General features: G+C 36.4%; 1 protein-coding gene across 2 annotated transcripts; it reads right to left on the bottom strand.

Moving 5' to 3' along the window:
* Nucleotides 1-1,470: 1,470 nt before the first annotated feature.
* LOC138336692 (acetyl-CoA acetyltransferase, mitochondrial-like) lies at nucleotides 1,471-20,773 on the bottom strand. Of its 2 annotated transcripts, XM_069286249.1 has the most exons (13): nucleotides 20,643-20,694; nucleotides 17,740-17,785; nucleotides 12,050-12,100; nucleotides 11,609-11,726; nucleotides 10,134-10,229; nucleotides 9,779-9,879; nucleotides 9,122-9,214; nucleotides 8,367-8,417; nucleotides 6,658-6,811; nucleotides 5,935-6,024; nucleotides 5,010-5,123; nucleotides 3,311-3,533; nucleotides 1,471-2,710 (listed from the first exon to the last, which is right to left on the bottom strand). In XM_069286249.1, exons 5-13 carry the CDS (start codon nucleotides 10,195-10,197, stop codon nucleotides 2,590-2,592), a joined length of 1,011 nt encoding a protein of 336 aa, XP_069142350.1. In that variant the 5' UTR covers nucleotides 10,198-10,229; nucleotides 11,609-11,726; nucleotides 12,050-12,100; nucleotides 17,740-17,785; nucleotides 20,643-20,694; the 3' UTR covers nucleotides 1,471-2,589. The 2 variants fall into 2 exon arrangements, with proteins under 2 accessions (XP_069142350.1, XP_069142341.1); XM_069286240.1 differs by lacking the exon at nucleotides 17,740-17,785 and having other exon boundaries at nucleotides 20,643-20,773.
* Between the last annotated feature and the right edge of the window lie 321 nt (nucleotides 20,774-21,094).

Below are 21,094 nucleotides of genomic sequence, written 5' to 3'. Positions count from 1 at the left end.
TAGTGGTAACAAACTTCCTATGTTAAAATTCAAAATGGCTGCTGGTCGGCCATTTTGTTTCTGATCAATGCTTAAATGCAATATGGATAACTAGGTACCAAGGAAAGCTACATATAGAATTTGAGAAAGATCCCTTCTGTTCTTTCTAAGAAATAGCGGTAACAAACTTTAATGATCAAAAGCCACTGTGGCTGCCATCTAGTAACAGAATTGGTCCCAGAATGCATTATGCATAACTAGGCACCATGGTGACTTACATGAAGTTTGAAAGAGAACCCCTTAATTAATTCAATTGTCAAAATGAAATATGACTGCCTGTTGGCCATCTTGTTTTCAGATCAGTCCCAAATAACAATACACAATATGCATAACTAGGCACCTAGGGGAACTTTCAAGTGTTTGAGAAAGATTAATTTTATACATTCTGACGGTCAGACAATGAATGAAAGGTGATTTGAACAACACCTGATGATAGTGGGCTAAAAGGTGTGCGTTATATAGTCTGTCACTCAATTAACAGAGTCTACTTTGGTTTATTTGGTAGGGCTGTTGGATTACTACAATAGAGACCCAGGTTTTAAATCTGATCAACACACTTCACATGAATGTGTACTTCTACAATAGGTGACTCTGGACAACACACATCTGTCGTAATCGCTCTAGTTAACATCACACTGGACTCCTGTTTGAGCATGGAGCAGATACCATCTACTACCATTGTTAGTAAATGCTAATTTGGTTTGGAGATTTCACAAAAACTTTTATCAGATGGTTTTAAAGTTGACACATTTGTTTTCCGACCAGTATTTGGCAATCCGCATTAGTTATAGAAACAAGAGATCCCAGAGGGATCTTGGCGCCCACCAAAAAATGATCTATGTCTGACAATGGAAAGATGGATCTTTTCTCTACTTTTTAAACTTTTTCAAACATATACTACACATAAAATTTGAGACAGATCGCTTCAGTACTTTCTGAGAAATAGCAGTAACAAACTTTAACTATCAAAATCCAAGATGGCTGCCTGGCGGCCATCTTGTTGATTGATCGGTCCCAAAATGCCATATGCTCAACTAGGGCCCTAGGGGAACCTACATATGAAATTTGAGACAGATCCCTTCAGTACTTCCTGAGAAATAGCGATAACAAACTTTAACTATCAAAATCCAAGATGGCTGCCTGGCGGCCATCTTGTTGACTGATCCGTCCCAAAACGCAATATGCACAACTAGGGCCCTAGGGGAACCTTCATATGAAATTTGAGACAGATCCCTTCTGCACTTTCTGAGAAATAGCGATAACAAGAATTGTTAATGGACGGACGGACGGACGGACGGACCACGGACAAAAAGCGATTTGATGATGGTGGGCTAAAAACAGATAGGGCCCCTTATCAGACAGGAGATTTGACACGAGACTTACTTCACAAAAACTTTTGCAAATATAAAGACAATTTAAAATTTTAGGATATACATGGACACACTTTATGATTTCAAATAAAATACACTACCATAGTGACTAAGGGAGTTGATCTGAAGAGTTTCTGCAAAATAAGTCTTTTTGAAAAACACATGTCACTGTTTTCTTCTTTGGTACATCCTTAATACTCCAGGGGTTACTAACACCGTCATTATATCCATCCCTGGAATATGTAATAGCAAAACTGAAAGCTCAGTGCAACAACAGATTAGTATGTATATGCTGGTTCCTGATGTATTTCAAAAGAATCTACAAAACGGTACATTGTGGTTGACCATGTAGCCTTGAACTTGGGCACAGCGCTCTCTGCAGGCAGATATAACAACAGTGATAGTAACTCCTGGAACATCGAGGATGTTTTGAGCTTATCTTGTCCTCTCTCACAATAAGTCCATTAGGATATTTGTGCTGTGAACAACAAAATATTATTTTCTTTGGCTCCAGACACCAGCATTTAATATATATATTATACATTTTCTAGTGTGCCAAGGGAAGCAACTCAATCATACTGTCAGCACATTATTTATCCACAACATCATTACTTATCATACATGTATCTCTACAAATCATGCAATTCCCATCAAATAAATCAGCACTATATCACAGTTTAGATCTTTGGAATATAGCCATTATATGGCATGATGTTTCATCCACCATTGATAAGGTTGACTCTCCACCTCTCAGGAGATCGTGAAAGAAACGATCAATGTTTCCATCATTCCTTCATCATCTTCCATATTCTTAGAAAAAATGGATACATATCTGTATTTAGAAAAAAACTGATTGAAGTAAAATAGAGTGAATGGTGACATGTAGATCAGGAGGAACTAATCTGAATCTTTTGTTCCCAATCTCGAATAAAAAATAACATATTATTTGTTCAGTAATACAAAGCAATGCCATGCCAGTGGCCAATGGAAACGACACTGTTCACAATATCATTCTCATCTTTCTATGAAAACTGAATTTATTTACAATTTCTGAGTACATAGGTCTTGTAAATGAGACCATCACCATGGCACATCAGTTTTCAGTTAATGAGTATATATATGAAAGTCACTCTTCAGATACTGTACAAATCCCTGATATCACTGATAACGTCCTCACATCTTATAACTTCTCAATCAAGATGGCTGACGCTCCACCTCCGCCATTACAAATGGCTGCCATTCCTTTCTGTCCTGGCTGTAGATTGTGTACCATATGACCTGTGATCCGAGTTCCAGACATCCTGAACATTTAAAAAAAAAAAGACATGGTAATTGAATACTACTTTCATCAAAAAAGATTTCTCTTTGCACTCTACAGGCATTCACATGTCAAACATTTCCAAATCAATAAATAAACTTTGTTTTCTGCATGACTGGCATATTACATGCTGAGATGCCCCTATTTTGAGGAACAGTGGTGACCATTATAGGCCTTCCTGTCAAAACACTTATCCTTTTAGGACTGTGGAAAAACTCTGTAATGTACGCATCCGTCGGACAAGTGCTCCTCTAAAATTTACTCGTCCGAATGGCATTTTCCCTTGCTCTCAATATTTTCCAGATAATTAAGCATATGTGACTGTATATTGTGTGTTGTTTAGCTGTATTCCATTGATTGTCATCACCTATATATTGAGCGATAAACAAGACATACATTGTATAATATAATTTAAGGTCCAGGCCATAATCAGTGTAAGAATTTTGTACTCTTCTGACAGACAAGTGTGCTGTCATGATCAACATTCACTTGTCCTATGGCCAAATCCGCTCGTATGTGCGGACAGACTTACAGAGAGAGAAGAGATGCTTTATTATGGTGACCTTACTGACTAAACACTTACCCTATGGGATGACCAATGCTGACCGCTCCTCCATGAATGTTGACCTTGTTTATGTCGATGTCCAGTTCCTTGATATTAGCGAGGACAACTACACTGAATGCCTCGTTGATCTCCCACATGTCGATATCCTGTGCCTTCACTCCCGTGTTAGCTAGGACCTTGGGGACAGCGTGGGCAGGGGCCGTGGAAAAGTCAATAGGGGCAATAGCAGCATCAGCAAACCCTGAAACAGGAGGACTCATAACGTACAACGACAAACAATAGGAAATCAAGAAACAAGAGGCCCAGAGGGCCTGTATTGTATCGCTCACCTGGTTTGTAATGCAAAGTAATGTTCTGAATACAGGTTCATTGTTTCTTTTCTGAAGGAATTTGAATGTTAACATCAAATTTCCCTATTGGGCCCCACCCCTCCTGCCCCCAGGGAGTCCGAGCCAAAATTAATACAAGTTCTGTTCCCTTTCCCCCAAAATGTTTGTGGCCAAATTTGGTTACAATCCATGAAGAACTCTAGGACAAGTAGCGATTTATAGGATTTACCTCTAATTCCCCTATTGGGCTCCGCCTCTCCTGCCCCCAAGGGGTCAGAGCCAAAATTTATATCAGTTCTGTTCCCCTTCCCCCAAGGATGTTTGTGGCCAAATTTGGTTACAATCCATGAAGAACTCTAGGACAAGTAGCGATTTATAGGATTTACCTCTAATTCCCCTATTCGGCCCCGCCCCTCCTGCCCCCGGGGGGTCAGAGCCAAAATTTATACAAGTCTGTTCCCCTTCTCCCAAGGATGTTTGTAGCCAAATTAGGTTACAATCCATGCAGAACTTTAGGACAAGTAGCGATTTATAGGATTTACCTCCTATTCCCCTATTGGGCCCCACCCCTCCTGCCCCCGGGGGCTCAGAGCCTAAATTTATACAAGTCTGTTCCCTTTCTCCCAAAGATGTTTGTGGTTATAATCCATGCAGAATTTTAGGACAAGTAGCGATTTATAGGATTTACCTCCTATTCCCCTATTGGGCCCCACCCCTCCTGCCCCCCGGGGCTCAGAGCCTAAATTTATACAAATTCTGTTCCACTTCTCCCAAAGATGTTTGTGGTTATAATCCATGCAGAATTCTAGAACAAGTAGCGATTTATAGGATTTACCTCTATTTCCCCTATTGGGCCCGCCCCTCCTGCCCCAGGGGGGTCAGGTTCACCATTTATGCAAAATCTGATCCCCTTCCCCTAAGGAAATTTCTGACCAAATTTGGTTATAATCTATGCAGAACTCTAGGACAAGTAGCGATTTATAGGATTTACCTCTATTTCCCCTATTGGGCCCTGCCCCTCCTGCCCCAGGGGGGTCAGGGTCACCATTTATGCAAAATCTGATCCCCTTCCCCTAAGGAAGTTTCCGACCAAATTTGGTTATAATCTATGCAGAACTTTATGACAAGAAGCGATTTAAAGGAAATGTTGACGGACAGGCGTACGCCGCGCCATGACATAAGCTCAGCTAAAAAACTAAAAATTTCTTCAGTATTGTTTAAAATATGGAAAAAGGAAAATCACAAGGAATTGACAAAGTTAATTTATGTAAAATTGATTTTAATATATATACACATCACCCTGGAGTTCCAAGATGAATCATACACTATCAATGGGACACATGAACTATTGCCCACACAGGATCATAAAATAATAAGTAAATTCTTACCGACGACTCTGGCCAGAGGTTTAGCTCCGTGCTGTTCAGCTGCCTTAGCTGTCATCAGCACCATGGCTGCTGCTCCATCATTTAGTGTACTAGCATTGGCTGCTGTGATTGTCCCTGATATAAGTGTTATAGGTTGGTATTTTAAGTTTTATATCAGCTATAAAATCATCAAGTTTAAGAGATTTGCATTAAGTTTTATAAAAGATAAAAATCAATATATCATTAAGAGGGAGGTTACAGTGAGAATTTCATACATTCTTATCTATTGATTACGTCTGTCCAATAACATGCCATTTGTATGATAATAAAATACAACATCAAAGTTATATACAGCGGAACTTGGTTGATACGAACTCGGATAATTCGACAACCCGGCTTAATACGAAGTACTTTGACGGTCCCGGCCGAATTTCCTCTTTATATTTGTTTAAAGAACTCGGATAATTCGAATTCGGAAAACTCGAAGAACTCGGATAATACGAAGTAAATTTTAGGTCCGAATGACAAAAATCATACATAAAACGTTCGTATAATTCGAAATGAGATTTTTTTGGACAAAGAGATCACCGAAAATGCCGATTTCTTTTTCATACATCTGCCTTAGAACGGCTTTTCAAAATATATATCTAGATTTTCTTGTTATAATTTTGCAACTACCATCGGTGATTTTGACATCTCTTTTTCGTATCGTTTTACGACATGAAACAAGTCTATATATACCAAGTAAAGATATAGTCAGTAGACATGAGAACTCGCTTAATTCGAACACTCGGATAACTCGAAGTTTTATCTCGGTCCCTTCGAGTTCGTATCAACCGAGTTCCACTGTAGATACAAGTCTTTTCAAAATCAAACATATGAAATTTTGCTGAATTCTAGTTAAGAATGATAAAAGGATAGATCTTCATTAGATGAAGATACTGACCATCTTTCTTAAACACTGTTCGTAGTGATACAAATTTATCAAAATTGACTTTCTTGTATTCCTCATCAGTACTGATAGTGACAGGATCCCCTGTAATAAATAGCCAATCACAGTCAACAACACAATCAGTCAATCACAGTCAACAACACAATCAGCCAATCACAGTCAACAACACAATCAGTCAATCACAGTCAACAACACAATCAGCCAATCACAGTCAACAACGCAATCAGTCAATCACAGTCAACAACACAATCAGTCAACCACAGTCAACAACACAATCAGTCAATCATAGTCAACAACACTATCAGTCAATTAAAATCAACTATCTATATTTATAAACATCTACATAAATAATATAATATAAGTTGTAAAGCAACACTAAGAAATTTTTTTTAATACAGATGAATTGTTTTATTATCATAAAATAGAGAATTTAAGGATTATTGTATCAAATATCCTTCAATATATGAATTCAGAGAACATCTGGAGAATTTCCTGATGTGTATTATTACCAATATACATGACAGGACCTACATATGTATCACATTGACACAAAGAAGCAACAAACATTACTTATCTTAAACAACTTCTAAAAGTGGAGAGTAATATTAATGTTTTCCTCTGAGCATGGTTCATTTTGAATTTTTTTTTAATAATATCAATTCCTATTGGTTTTACACTAGAACTAGTAGTAGCACTGAAAAAAATCTGTTAGCTTACCTTTTTTCTTTGGAATTTCCACCGGTGTGATTTCCTTCTCAAACAAGCCGTCTGAGGCGGCCTTCTGGCTGAGTTTATAACTCCTGATGGCATACTCGTCTTGTTCCTCCCGACTGATCCCATACTTGTTAGCAGTGTTCTCAGCACACGCACCCTGTAATATAGGGATGATAGATGGTACACTAAGTATTAATAATTCTTATTGTAATTTACAATCTTGTTGTTTTATTAACAGATTTAGTCTTCTGAACATTTGGTAATATGAAATCCAATAACATCACTAAAAAATAACAGTTCACAAGTGTTCGCAAATCATCATTTGAAAATATTGGGCCTGTTCTATCCAACCAATCTGTAAAATGCTGTCTGGGGAAACAACAAAGTTCCTGATCCAAGATCTTATCAAAAGCATCCCTTTGACTACTAGCCCATCAGCCTACCTCTAGATTAACATGTTACATAACCAGAGGGATCTTGGCGCCCACCATAGAATGATCTATGTCTGACAATGGAAAGAAGGATCTTTTCCCTGCTTTTTAAACTTTTTCAAATATACAACATATGACATTTAAGACAAATCGCTTTATTACTTTCAGAGAATCAGGGCTGAAATCCAAGATGGCGACAGGTTGGCCATCTTGTTGACCAATCAGTCCCAAAGGTACTATGCACAACTAAAGCCCAAGGGGAAACTACGCATGAAATATGAGAGATATCCCTTCAGTAATATAAATGCAGACAAATAGCGATAACTATCAAAATCCAAGATGGCTGCCAGTCGGCCATCTTGTTGACCGATCAGTCCAAAAATGCAATATGCACAACTAGGGTCATAGGGGGACATACATATGACATTTGAGAAAGATCCCTTCAGTACTTTCTGAGAAATAGCGGTAACAAACTTTAACTATCAAAATCTAAGATGGCCGCCGGTAGGCAATCTTGTTCACCGATCGGTCCCAAAATGCAATATGCACAACTTGGGTCCTAGGGGAACCTACATATGAAATTTGAGAAAGATCCCTTCAGTACTCTCTGAGAAATAGCGATAATAAACTTTAACTATCAAAATCCAAGATGGCCGCCGGTCGGCCATCTTGTGGAGCGATCGGTCCCAAAATGCTTTATGCACAACTAGGGTCCTAGGGGAACCAACATATAAAATTTGAGAAAGATCCCTTCAGTATTTCTGAGAAATAGCGGTAACAAGAATTGTTAACGGAAGGACGGACGGACGACGGACCACGAACAAAAGGCGATTTGAATAGCCCACCATCTGATGATGGTGGGCTAAAGATAGTTCAATTGTGAGGTACTGTGATCAACAACTTACCATATGTATGTTGTCGTATGTACTGTGATCAACAACTTACCACATGTATGTAGTCGTATGCGTACTGTAATCAACAACTTACCATATGTATGTGGCCGTATGTATTTTGATCAACAACTTACCATAAGTATGTGGTCGTATGTACTGTGATCAACAACTTACCATATGTATGTGGTCGTATGTATGTGGTCGTATGTACTGTGATCAACAACTTACCATATGTATGTGGTCATATGTACTGTGATCAACAACTTACCATATGTATGTGGTCGTATGTACTGTAATTAACAACTTGCCAAATGTATGTGGTCGACCGTAATGTGATCAACAATTTACCATATGTATGTGGTCGCATGTGCAGTGATCAACAACTTACCATATGTATGTGGTCATATGCGTCTGTAAGTCCATCTGATACAATGCCATCCTACAAATAATTTACAATGATTAAACAAAGAGAAAAGATTAAAATATAACTAAATATAGTAGTGTTAATTCTGTAATATATTACCCTATTTAGATATTTTGTATCAAGATAATTAAAGGTTTACCTAGTATAATGCATACAATGATGAAACTGCTCTCAGCTGAGTTATAAGGTGATGAATGCCAACTGGACAAGGGTTAATTTATAGTTAATGTGCAAGTGCTTCATATTGAATTTGTCTTGTTGTCAAGTTGGTATTCAACAGCCCAAAACTACCGATTGGATGCAATTAAATGCATATATATTGATGTTTTATGGCAATTTTTACAAGAATATCTTTATGAAGTTTGGCTCCTGCACATGGAATCATTGATGGTGGTTAATTTGATTTGATTGTATTAACATTCTATTGTTTACAGCCATGGCCACTTAAGGACCTGTCAGGTTTAAGAGGTGGAAAAAAACCCCGAAGAACCCATAGAAAAACCACCGACCTGCAGTCAGTACTTAATAATTTCCTCACATAGGATTCAAACGCATGATCCAGAGGCTGAGGGCTTGTGGTAATATTTTTAGACATCTTAACCACTTGGCTACCACTGCCCCAACAAGTAGTTAGTCCCTTGACTGATGAATCGTCTTGGTAAACTTACAAAACAGGGCTGCTGTTTAACGGTAAATATCAAGTTGTACTATATACTTACCCGTAGCTCGACCTTTCCATAAGGTGTTTGTCCTCGAGTCATGTAGTAGGGCACTTTGGACATACTCTCCATTCCCCCGGCAACCATCACTTCCTGTGGAAATTATAGCAAATATAATAGTGGTCCTTTTATATAAGGGTCATTGGCCTAACTGGTGAATGTAGGTACCTTTTATATTTCATCTGATTATAGAAATTAATCAACCATTGCAATTGGGACATCAATGATTTAAAGATCTAGGGAATTGAATCCTGGGCTGACTGTTTCATTTAATTTTTTTTTTTTTTTTTTGGTCACAAGGTTGCGAGCTTCCAAATGGCTCTTCACTTACAATGGATCCCACATAATCTGGATGCAGATAGTTCGGAAAAATCTTAGTCTGGATCTAAAAGGCTATAAAAACTGATTACCGTAACGGAAAATATTGACTAAGAACACACAATTCAACAGAAAATTTGTAAGGTGTCCAGATTATCGAGGGTTTACTGGACATGGAAAATGGAAAGAAATTCCTTTCAAATGGAATCACCATGTGACAGAATTGTCAAGAGTTTTACTGAACAAGTACATTCTGTATTCAATTGAATACAGCGGATTCTGCTTCTTTGCATAGGCCATTTTTTTAGAAGAAAATACGTGAATATTAGATTGTTATACCTGGTGACCACACATTAGATTCTGACTAGCCATCATGATGGATTTCATACCGGAGGCACACACTTTGTTGATGGTTGTCGTCGGTGTGGTGATGGGGAGACCTAACAAATCAAATATTATAAAAAACAAGTAAGAAACAAAATTTATCTATAGTGCTAAATAGACATGTAATGGCTTTAAAAGATGACTGAAACATATGTAATTGACACTATGAAGCATAGTTATTTCTAAAACATATTGAAAGTTTTTAATCTCTTATTCTTTGCATATTTTTTTGGGGTTTGAAGATTGAATAGAAACAAAATATACGATGAACCACATCAAAACAAAGCTACAGTGTGCTACGTTAACTTACCAGCTCCTAGAGTAGCCTGTCGACACGGAGCTTGTCCTTCGTCAGCCTGACACACATTTCCCATGTACACTTCATTTACGGCATCACCTTCAATACCTAGTGTACAAATCATAATACTACTAATCCATCATTTCATTAGTGCATTTGCAAATTTTTCAGGTACAGGGTATTTACCACTAAATACACATATAATATATTTGAAATATTTCTATTTGTTATAGATTATTACTTTTTAGAATGAAAATTTATTGTTTAAATTGTGTTTAGCTCTCTCTCAACATTAACAAGTATTTGGCAATTGATGTTAAGCTGTGATGTTGATCATTACCGGTATATGGTAATGATTTCCCACTTTCAATATGGAGAACCAGATAATTCATTGCACTGTTGAGAGAATATCACAATATCCTAATGCTGTTTGATATCTGGCTAATTGTCCATGTAGAAACAGATATTGTCTGTGAGTTACAATATCCTAATGCTGTTTGCTATCTGGCTAATCGTCCATGTAGAAACAGATATTGTCTGTGAGTTACAATATCCTAATGCTGTTTGATATCTGGCTAATCGTCCATGTAGAAACAGATATTGTCTGTGAGTTACAATATCCTAATGCTGTTTGATATCTGGCTAATTGTCCATGTAGAAACAGATATTGTCTGTGAGTTACAATATCCTAATGCTGTTTGATATCTGGCTAATCGTCCATGTAGAAACAGATATTGTCTGTGAGTTAACATATCCTATGGTTTATGCTGTTGATATCGGCTAATCGCATGTAGAAACAGATATTTCTTGATACAATATCTAATGCTGTTTGATATCTGGCTAATCGTCCATGTAGAAAACAGATATTGTCTGTGAGTTACAATATCCTAATGCTGTTTGATTCTGGCTAATCGTCCATGTAGAAACAGATATTGTCTGTGAGTTACAGTATCCTAATGCTGTTTGATATCTGGCTAATCGTCCATGTAGAAACAGATATTGTCTGTGAGTTACAATATCCTAATGCTGTTTGATATCTGGCTAATTGTCCATGTAGAAACAGATATTGTCTGTGAGTTACAATATCCTAATGCTGTTTGATATCTGGCTAATCGTCCATGTAGAAACAGATATTGTCTGTGAGTTACAATATCCTAATGCTGTTTGATATCTGGCTAATCGTCCATGTAGAAACAGATATTGTCTGTGAGTTACAATATCCTAATGCTGTTTGATATCTGGCTAATCGTCCATGTAGAAACAGATATTGTCTGTGAGTTACAATATCCTAATGCTGTTTGATATCTGGCTAATCGTCCATGTAGAAACAGATATTGTCTGTGAGTTACAATATCCTAATGCTGTTTGATATCTGGCTAATCGTCCATGTAGAAACAGATATTGTCTGTGAGTTACAATATCCTAATGCTGTTTGATCTCTGGCTAATCGTCCATGTAGAAACAGATATTGTCTGTGAGTGAATTACCTGCCCTGTTGATAGCTTCCTTGATGGCGACTGAACCGAGTCGCGGGGCGGAGAGTTCAGACAAACTGCTGAGGAAGGATCCTATTGGTGTTCTTACAGCACTTACAATTACAACATCCTGGAGTAAAACAAAGAGTTAAAACAAAGGGGAGATAACTTAATGAATACCTTGTACATTTACAAATTCACAAGATAAAAACTGTCACAACTTCAACAACGGAGATAATCCAAAATTAATAATTTTAGGATTTTCAACAACAAAAAACAAACAAAAAGAAACGTTTATCATACATATGTAGACTTATTGAAGGATTGAATTAAATTAAACCATTACTTTGATATGTGTCAATCTAAATTGAAAAATAAAAATGATACATCTTTCCTATGAATTGTTTACTAATGTTATGATATTTCAATTGTAACTTTGTAAAATGTACTCACATTTAATCCACTGATTTTAGTAAAAGACCGCACACATTGTCTTGCTGACTTCTGGAAAACATAAACTTCACTTAGTTACATACAGGGTGATGTACAATACTGTGAATGGAATAAGACAACCTCTATCAATATTTTTTGCACCAAACACACACATTATATCAACAATTAATCAAATACATCATATAAAATTCTTCTCTTGCTAACATTTAATGTAAATTCATAGTTTTTACCATGTTGAAAATACTAATTTTTTTTTAAAATTTTTACTAATGCCAAGCTTAAAGATGCTCCACCACCGACATAGCATAAATGATATTCATTATTTGAATAATAATTTGTGTATTATCGTATATATATATGTCTAATTAACACAAAAAAATAATATGAAATAATTTATTTTCCCTTTGGTGCATGCACAATCAGTACTTCATTCCATATACGATATAGTGCCACTGAATTTTTTCGGGATGCAATTAATATTTTTTCATATTTTTAACTTGAAGTAAAATTAGAAGCTCATACTTTTCAATGTTGGTAATGGTGTAATGTAAGTAACTTTTGTAACTGAAGAAAAATACTAAATCGTCTTCTCCTGTTTTTGATAGAGAAAAAATACCATTTGTTGGCGGTGGAGCATCTTTAATCTTCAGGATATATGGCCAACTAGTACACCTAGTAGAAGAAGATGAATTTGCCCTTGCATGTAGTGTACATCATGTTATTGAGCTTGATGGGGGGTTTCAAAATGTGAAAATGATGTCCCATCTTAATGTCAAACCTTTGTGGAACTGTATGAAGCCACCATCAGGTGGGACTATTTACACGAACTATATATATAGAATTAAAAATGTGAAAATGCCATACCAGTATGATATGTATGGGCTGCTGTTTTACTATTTAGCATTTACTTCACTAATTAGTTATCGAATACCTGATATCAGTGATAAATTAATCTGGATTAAAAGATGTGTAGTTGTGGACAACCTAATATCTTTTTTAATTAAATCTCAGAATTAAACTGGCCACAATGATTGCATCATTGGTAATCTTTGAGGATTACCAGGGTGGCTTTAATGGCATTGAAGTTATCAATGTTCATCTGTGGCTGTACTTAAAACAAAGCAGTCCTGCTGTTGTGTTAATGTCATGGTCTTTCGATTATGCTTCAATATTTTGACTTTCATATCTAATACAAATGAGCGATATCATCACAGGGTTTCCAGTTATGATCCCTACATCACTGGAACTACCACAGCAAAACTGGAAGTAGTTCAGAAGAAAAACACTTATCAACCAAAGGCCTGCAGAGATTTACTTTTTTACAAAGTTGTTTCATAATTAGGTAAAAACGGTATAAAGCTAGTATATTAATAATCCGAAACAAGAGGCCCATGGGCCTTAACGGTCACCTGAGTTAGAATATATAATGAAACAAATAATAAAACAAACGAAAGACATAAAAACACTATATGCTCTATTGCTGGGCCTTGAAGTTGGTCAGTGATTTATAAATTTGACCTTTTTAGACTATGAAGAGTATTTGCTTCCATCAAACCTGTGAACTTGGAGGTATTTTTTGAAATTTTAATCAATTTGACCCTGTTTGGTCCTGCCCCTCTGGTCCCCCAGGTGTCATCGAGGACGGATATGGATGTTAAAATGCTATATCTTAGGCTAATAATTCTAATCAAGTTTGACTAATTTCCTACGAAAATTGGGCAAATAATGTTCACAAATGTGTTTTTCCTATATAAACTAAAGTAAACTTGACCCCTCCCCAGGGGGTAACGTAAGACCCCAAGGTCATATAATTCACAGTTTTTATAAAACACCTGAAGACCTTTCCATCTATAATTATTTGATTCTACTATATCCAGAATTTTAGAAGATTTTTGAAGTTTTAGCCTATTTGACCCTTTTTTAGCCCCGCCCCTCTACCCCCAGGGGGTCGGCCAGGACCAATGTGGATATGATATTAAAATGCTATCTCAGGCTAATAATTCTAACCAAGTTTGACTCATTTCCTATGAAAATTCAGCAAAAAATGCTCATTAATGTGTTTTTCCTATATAAACTACAGTAAACTTGACCCCCTCCCCAAGGGGAAACAGGAGATCCCAGGGTCATATAATTTACAATTTTTATAAACAAACTTTAAGACCTTTTTATCTATAAAGTGTATTTGATTATACCATTTCCAGAATTTTAAAAGAATATTTTTGAAGTTTTAGCCTATTTGACCTTTTTTGGCCCCGCCCCTCTGCCCCCAGGGGGTCGGCCTGGACCAATATGGATATGATATTAAAATGCTATCTCAGGCTAATAATTCTAACCAAGTTTGACTCGTTTCAAATGAAAATTGAGCAACAAATGCTCATAAATGTGTTTTCCCTATATAAACTATAGTAAACTTGACCCCCTCCCCAGGGAAATGTGAGACCTCAGGGTCACATAATTCACAATTTTTGTAAAGGACCTTAAGACCTTTCTATTTGTGAAAAGTATTTGTTTCTATCATTTCCAGAATTTCAGAAGAAGATTTTTGAAGTTTTAGCCTATTTGACCCTTTTTTAGCCCCGCCCCTCTGCCCCCAGGGGGTCGGCCAGAACCAATGTGGATATGATATCAAAATGCTATCTCAGGCTAATAATTTTAACCAAGTTTGACTTGTTTCCAATGAAAATTGAGCAAAAAATGCTCATAAATGTGTTTTCCCTATATAAACTATAGTAAACTTGACCCCCTCCCCAGGGGGAAACGTGAGACCCCAGGGTCATATAATTCACAATTTTTTTAAAGGACCTTAAGACCTTTCTATTTATGAAAAGTATTTGATTCTACCATTTCAAGAATTTCAGAAGAATATTTTTGAAGTTTTAGCCTATTTGACCCCTTTTGACCCCGCCCCTAAGGCCCCTGGGGGTCAGTCATAGAAAATTTGTTAATAGGATTAAATGGCCATCTCATACTGATAATTCTGACAACATTTGACTCATTTCCTATTACAAATGACCAAATAATGCGCAAAAAAGTGTTTTCTCAATATAAAGTATAGTAAACTTAACCCCCTCCCCAGGGGGAAACTAGAGACCCCAGGGTCATATAATTCACAAGTTTTGTAAAGGACCTTAAGACCTTTCTATCTATGAAGAGTATTTGATTCTACCACATCTGTGAGTAGAGAAGAAGATTTTTGAAATTTTACTCAATTTTACCCCTTTTGGCCCCTCCCACAGCCCCCTGGGGGGTGGGGACCATATAATTCACAATTTTGATTGGCCTTATGCCTTAGAAGGTTTGTGCAAAATTTCATTGAAATTGCTTCAGCAGTTTTGGAGAAGAAGTCGAAAATGTAAATTGTTTACGGACATACGACGCACGACGGACGACGCACGACGCACGACGGACGACGGACGACGACGGACAAAAGGCGATTAGAATAGGTCACTTGAGACTTCGTCTCAGGTGACCTAATAAAAGGCCAAAATAAATTCAAAGTAAAATCAAAATCATGTCTATGGAATATATATTCAGCCACTATAGGGCCTTCTTCAGTCCGAAATAACACTAACACAACATCTGCATGTTTGTTTACATCTATAGTTACGAAATGTCTCGTCCCGTTTGATGTATATGGTGGGTTATTTCGACCCAACATGCTATGTGCACTAAATCAACCCCAGTGTTTAAACAGTGGTCATAACCACAAGATACTTTATCAGATAGACTCATGTAGCCATAAACATAACACTGACGTATCTACTTGGCGCCTGTGTTCCTGGAACCGGGTATAGGCATTTCGGTCGGTTTCACCAATGTACTCAGCCACTGTGTTGTGCTTGGCACAGATTTTGCTTGTGGCTTTGTACAGCGCACCGGACCGGAAATGAAATGACCCACCACCAGAACCAGGGTTGCTTTGACATAGCACACACTCTCCTCGTTGACACTCATCACTAAATTTAGTGTCGGTACGAACAAGTTGCTGCTTGATCGTCTGCCCACCAGTTTCAACCACCCTGATATTCACGCCAAGTCTGGGCAAAGGCAAATTGAGAATAGGAACTTTGTCTCTAAAATTATCCTTGTAATAGAAAAAGATAATGGTGAAATAATTCGAAATCAGAAAGATATACTTGGAGAAATAAGTCAGTACTATAAACAGTTATATTCTAGTGACTGCAATATTGAAAACATTAATCTAGATGAATTTTTGAGTGAATGTCCAGTTCCAAAGCTAAACTATGCAGATTCTATGACATTAGAAGGAAAGATCACATATTCTGAAGCATCCAACACTTTAAAACGCATGAAAAACAACAAAAGCCCTGGGTCAGATGGATTTACCGTAGAATTTTTTAAAATTTTCTGGAAGCAGTTAGGAACATTTGTTGTTAGATCAATAAACTATGGTTTTGAAAATGGAAATTTATCTTCAACACAAAGACAAGGAATCATTACCTGCTTACCCAAGGGAGATAAGCCAAGACAATTTTTGAAAAACTGGAGACCCATCTGTCTTCTTAACATTGTATATAAAATTGCTTCAGGCTCAATCGCATATAGACTAAAATCAGTATTAGATAAATTAATAAATTCAGATCAGACAGGTTTTATTTCTGGCAGATTTATTGGGGAAAATTCTAGATTAGTATATGACGTCATGCATTATGCTGAGGAACATTACATACCAGGCATGCTTTTAATTGTAGATTTTGAAAAGGCATTCGATTCAGTGAGTTGGACTTTTATTGATAATGTACTGAATTTTTTAAAATTTTGGTCAAGATATTGGGTGAAAACTTTTCATAATAATGCAATATCTGCTATAAATCAAGGCGGCAATCTATCCCCATTTTTTGATATCAATAGAGGTTGTAGACAAGGAGATCCCATAGCCCCATATATATTCATTTTGTGTGCAGAGGTTTTGGCCATTAGATTAAGAAATAACGTATGCAGATGATACTTCTCTCATCGTAGATGGTACAAGAAAATCTTTGAAGGGGTCCATAGATGAACTCACTAGGTTTGCCAAAATATCAGGTCTAAAAATTAATGTCAATAAAATATAATAAAATCACTACTCATATCACAGTTTAACCACCTTTTTATATCCTTGCCAAATCCAGATGATGTTTTTATCAAAAAATTGAATTTCGAGTCGTATAATTATCTATGGAACAGCAAAACAGACAAAATTAAAAGAGATATTATAACTAGAAACTATCCAGATGGAGGACTAAAAATGATAAACATAAAATCTTTCATTGATGCATTGAAACTTACTTGGATCCGTAGACTTTACACAACAGAAAGCAAGTGGCAAATATATTTAAGTTTATATGCTGATAAACTGATTAATTGTGGAACTGAATACATTTACAGCTGTCAACAAAAATGTTCAAATCTATTCTGGAAAGATGTCTTCTTGGCCTGGAAGAAACTAAATTCTCAAGAGTCTATTATCAACGACCAGCCTGATGTTATATTAAAAACTCCCATCTGGTATAACAATAATATAAAGATAGGAAATAAGGCAGTTTTTTACAAAGATTGGTATCAAAAGGGTGTTATCATCATTAATGACATGATTAAAAATTATTCTTCTAATACACTATTCACTTAGATGGAATTTACACAAAAATTCAACATAAGAACAAGGCATCACCACAGTAATAAGAAATTACCTCACTCCAGATATATCCAATACACTGCTAAGCTATCCATACATACCTAAAAATTTAGAAATTTTTCTGAAGCATAAAAATGGTACGAAAGATTTTTAAAACCTTTTAAATAAAAATGCTACAATCTCTACCGGGAAATCCAAATGGAATAATTTATTTAACTTTGATGATGATGTTTGGAAACAAATATATAACAATCCTTTTGGTGCAACTAAAAACTCAAAACTACATTGGTTACAATATAGAGTCAACCAACACATTTTAACATCCAATTCTTTCTTGTCTAAAATTGGGCTTGCTGAAAGAGCTAATTGTTATCGTTGTAAAACGGAAATAGAGACAATAGTACATATGTTATGGGAATGTATAGAGGTACAGAATTTTTTAATTAACCTTGAATCCCTATTAGATAGATTACTCATCCCATTCGCCTTTAACAAAGAAACATTCATTTTTGGATTATTTAATCAACCAATACTATATAATAGGGTAGACAATATGATTATTTTAATATTAAAACAATACATATATAGCACAAGATGTTATCAAAAGAATTTATCAGTATGTGCCTTAACTAAACTTATAAAGGAAGCGTACTTCACAGAAAAATATACTGCAGTCAGCAAAGGTGACACTCATATTTACAAATTAGACAATGATTGGAATAAATGGAATAGCTTAATCAATATGTAACCCTGGTTCAATAATTTTAAAAAGGAATATTAACTAGTAAATCATAATTGAAAATTTCACATACACATGTAACATTAGCTGTATCTTCTGAGATCTTTCTTACCATAACTCTCTCTCTCTCCTTTCTCTCTCTCCTCTTATCTACTCTTCCTTTTTCTCCTCTTCTTTAGAAAAAAAACAACACTGTATTTTCCTTTTAAAAATAACTGATTTAATACGATGTCTCATCACATAATCTCAAGATAACATATATATAGTGCATGTCAGGTTTATATTGTATATTAGACTGACTATGAAAGAATATAAAAATATGTATGAATCAATAGCAATAGTGTGAATGTTTGGATGAAAGAGAGTAATTATGATGTCATACTTAATTGTTTTTATATATATATATGATGTTAACCAATAGTAATGCTTGTGCTAGAGGCAAAACTGGAATTGAAGAAGAATGGGTCATATAAATGATTTCTAGTAGCACAAACCAGTGAGATTGAAATCGGTGATGATATGAGATGAATGATGTATAATATGTATTTCAAAATGATTATGTACAATGTGTTGTTTCTAAAAATAAAAAAGATACAAAAAAAAAGTCTGGGCCCCTGTACCGCTGTCACCCCTCGTACACGTCTGGCAAGTTCTGCACCAGGAGTTGATGGTACGAAAATTACGGTGTCAGCTGGCCGAAACCACGATGCCTTTTTCATGTTCCTCCTAGACCTGTGCTCATTCTCCTTCCAAGATCTATGCCGATATAGGGGCGTATCACCACGCTCATTCGCGGATACCTGATTGGCATAGCCTCTGAGGGCAGCAATGATAACATTGGCCCTAAAAGACTCTGGGTATCCTGAGATAAGCATCATCTCTGCAAGATCCTCCATAAGTTCTTGGCGCAGTTCTGGTACCAAAGATGGCCTGGTGTTACGCAATCGGCGTATGCCGTCCTGAATTAGGGATTGGCGTTTCACGGACACAGGGAGTGCACTGCGATTGAGGATGAATTGTGAGCTGGAAACCTCTTTCTTGTAGAACTTCAAGTCCACAGACCCATCCGTGTCGTGAATTTGGACCTGAATGTCCAGCAACGGCATCCATCCAGAATCATGGGCCGAGGGGTAGTCAACCTCCATTTTTTTGTGTTTTTTTTTTGTTTTTTTTGTTTGTTTTTAAAAAGTGTGGGCCGCGGTGACCGAGTGATAAGATGTCCCGACATATTACCACAAGCCCTCCACATCTGGGATGCGGGTTCAAATCCCATGTGGGGCAGTTGCCAGGTACTGACCGCTGATTGGTGAATTTTCTCCAGGTACTCCGGCTTTCTTACAACAACAAACCTGGTACGTCCTTACATGGCCCTGCCTATTAATTGGACGTTAAACTAATAAAACAAAACCAAACAAAGAGTAAAGCTAAACATCTAAGTCATACAATGTACTGTTAATTGGATTCTTCTGATGTACATCACAGGACCAAACTACCTGCTGGTTAGTCTAGATGTCACACACAGGGTCTTCAGCTTTGCTAGGAGCCACATGTTGCAGAGGTGCAGAGTTTGTAAGTGATTGTATAGCCTCTATAATATTGTGAATCAAGGGACACAATTTTATTACCAAATGTTATATGTACAGGATTTTTTGAGAATACTGAAACTGCATACAATTTACTGTTGATTAGCTATATAGTCTTATCTTCCGGTAATAGTGACATCACAAAAAAAATCTCAAAATATGACATCATAATCACCAGAAGGTGGGACCAATCAACAGTAAACTGTACTTTTCCATGTTGATTTGTTATCTCAAAATCTATATACGGTATTCGTATAGCATTTGGCTAAGACCTCTGAGGTCCTCAGTCCATATATTCCAGCTTCAACCAGACACGATTTTGTCTCTGCATCTCTATTCTTCCATACTTTATTGTACAACGAAAATATAAAGGGAAGACCCAAGTTCAAATCCTGGTCTGGCCGCTACATTTTTTCCTCTCTTGGTACAGACACAACTGACAAATTTTGCACATAACAATGAGGTTTTTCAACACACAAGGCATGGTAGCTTGCAAACTAGATCTAGCTCTAGTTTGTTAAAAACCATTCATTCCACTATTTACAGATTTACAGTAACAGGAAAAAATCTGCATGTTTTCAATAAACTGGGTATTTTGAGCGATAGGAAGAAGTATCTTGGTGTTGTTAAAATTACCTGAGCAAGTCGATTAAAAACTCTGAAACTCATGTTTACCCACGTAGCTAGTGGTCGGTCACAACTTGAAACACAAGGTCGGCTGACACACAATAAAACATCAACAATCTAGAGGTATTCCGAAATCTTCAAAACGAAAGTTGCCAATGATGAAAAACAAAGAAATATATATATAAGCATAATGATACATTAATTACATCAATATCCGAGATCAGTTAATAGTGTGAATTTAAATATATTCAATGCATATGGAAAACATCAGAAAACATATGGAAAACACCAGAAGCATCATCAAGCATGTTCTGGTGAAATCAGGTTAAAAAATAGACATTGCGTGTTAGGGAAAATACATACCCTGTTATATGATATCCGTCTATGCAGAATGAAAGGTGTAACGTTAAAACGCTAGACTCTATACAATTATATTCAATTACATTAAAAAACTGCGGTAA

The sequence above is a fragment of the Argopecten irradians genome, chromosome 1, assembly GCF_041381155.1.
Source record: "Argopecten irradians isolate NY chromosome 1, Ai_NY, whole genome shotgun sequence".
Classification (NCBI taxonomy): Eukaryota; Metazoa; Mollusca; class Bivalvia; order Pectinida; family Pectinidae; genus Argopecten; species Argopecten irradians.
Note: the sequence above shows the minus strand (reverse complement) of the source record. Positions and strands in the feature narration are given on the sequence as shown.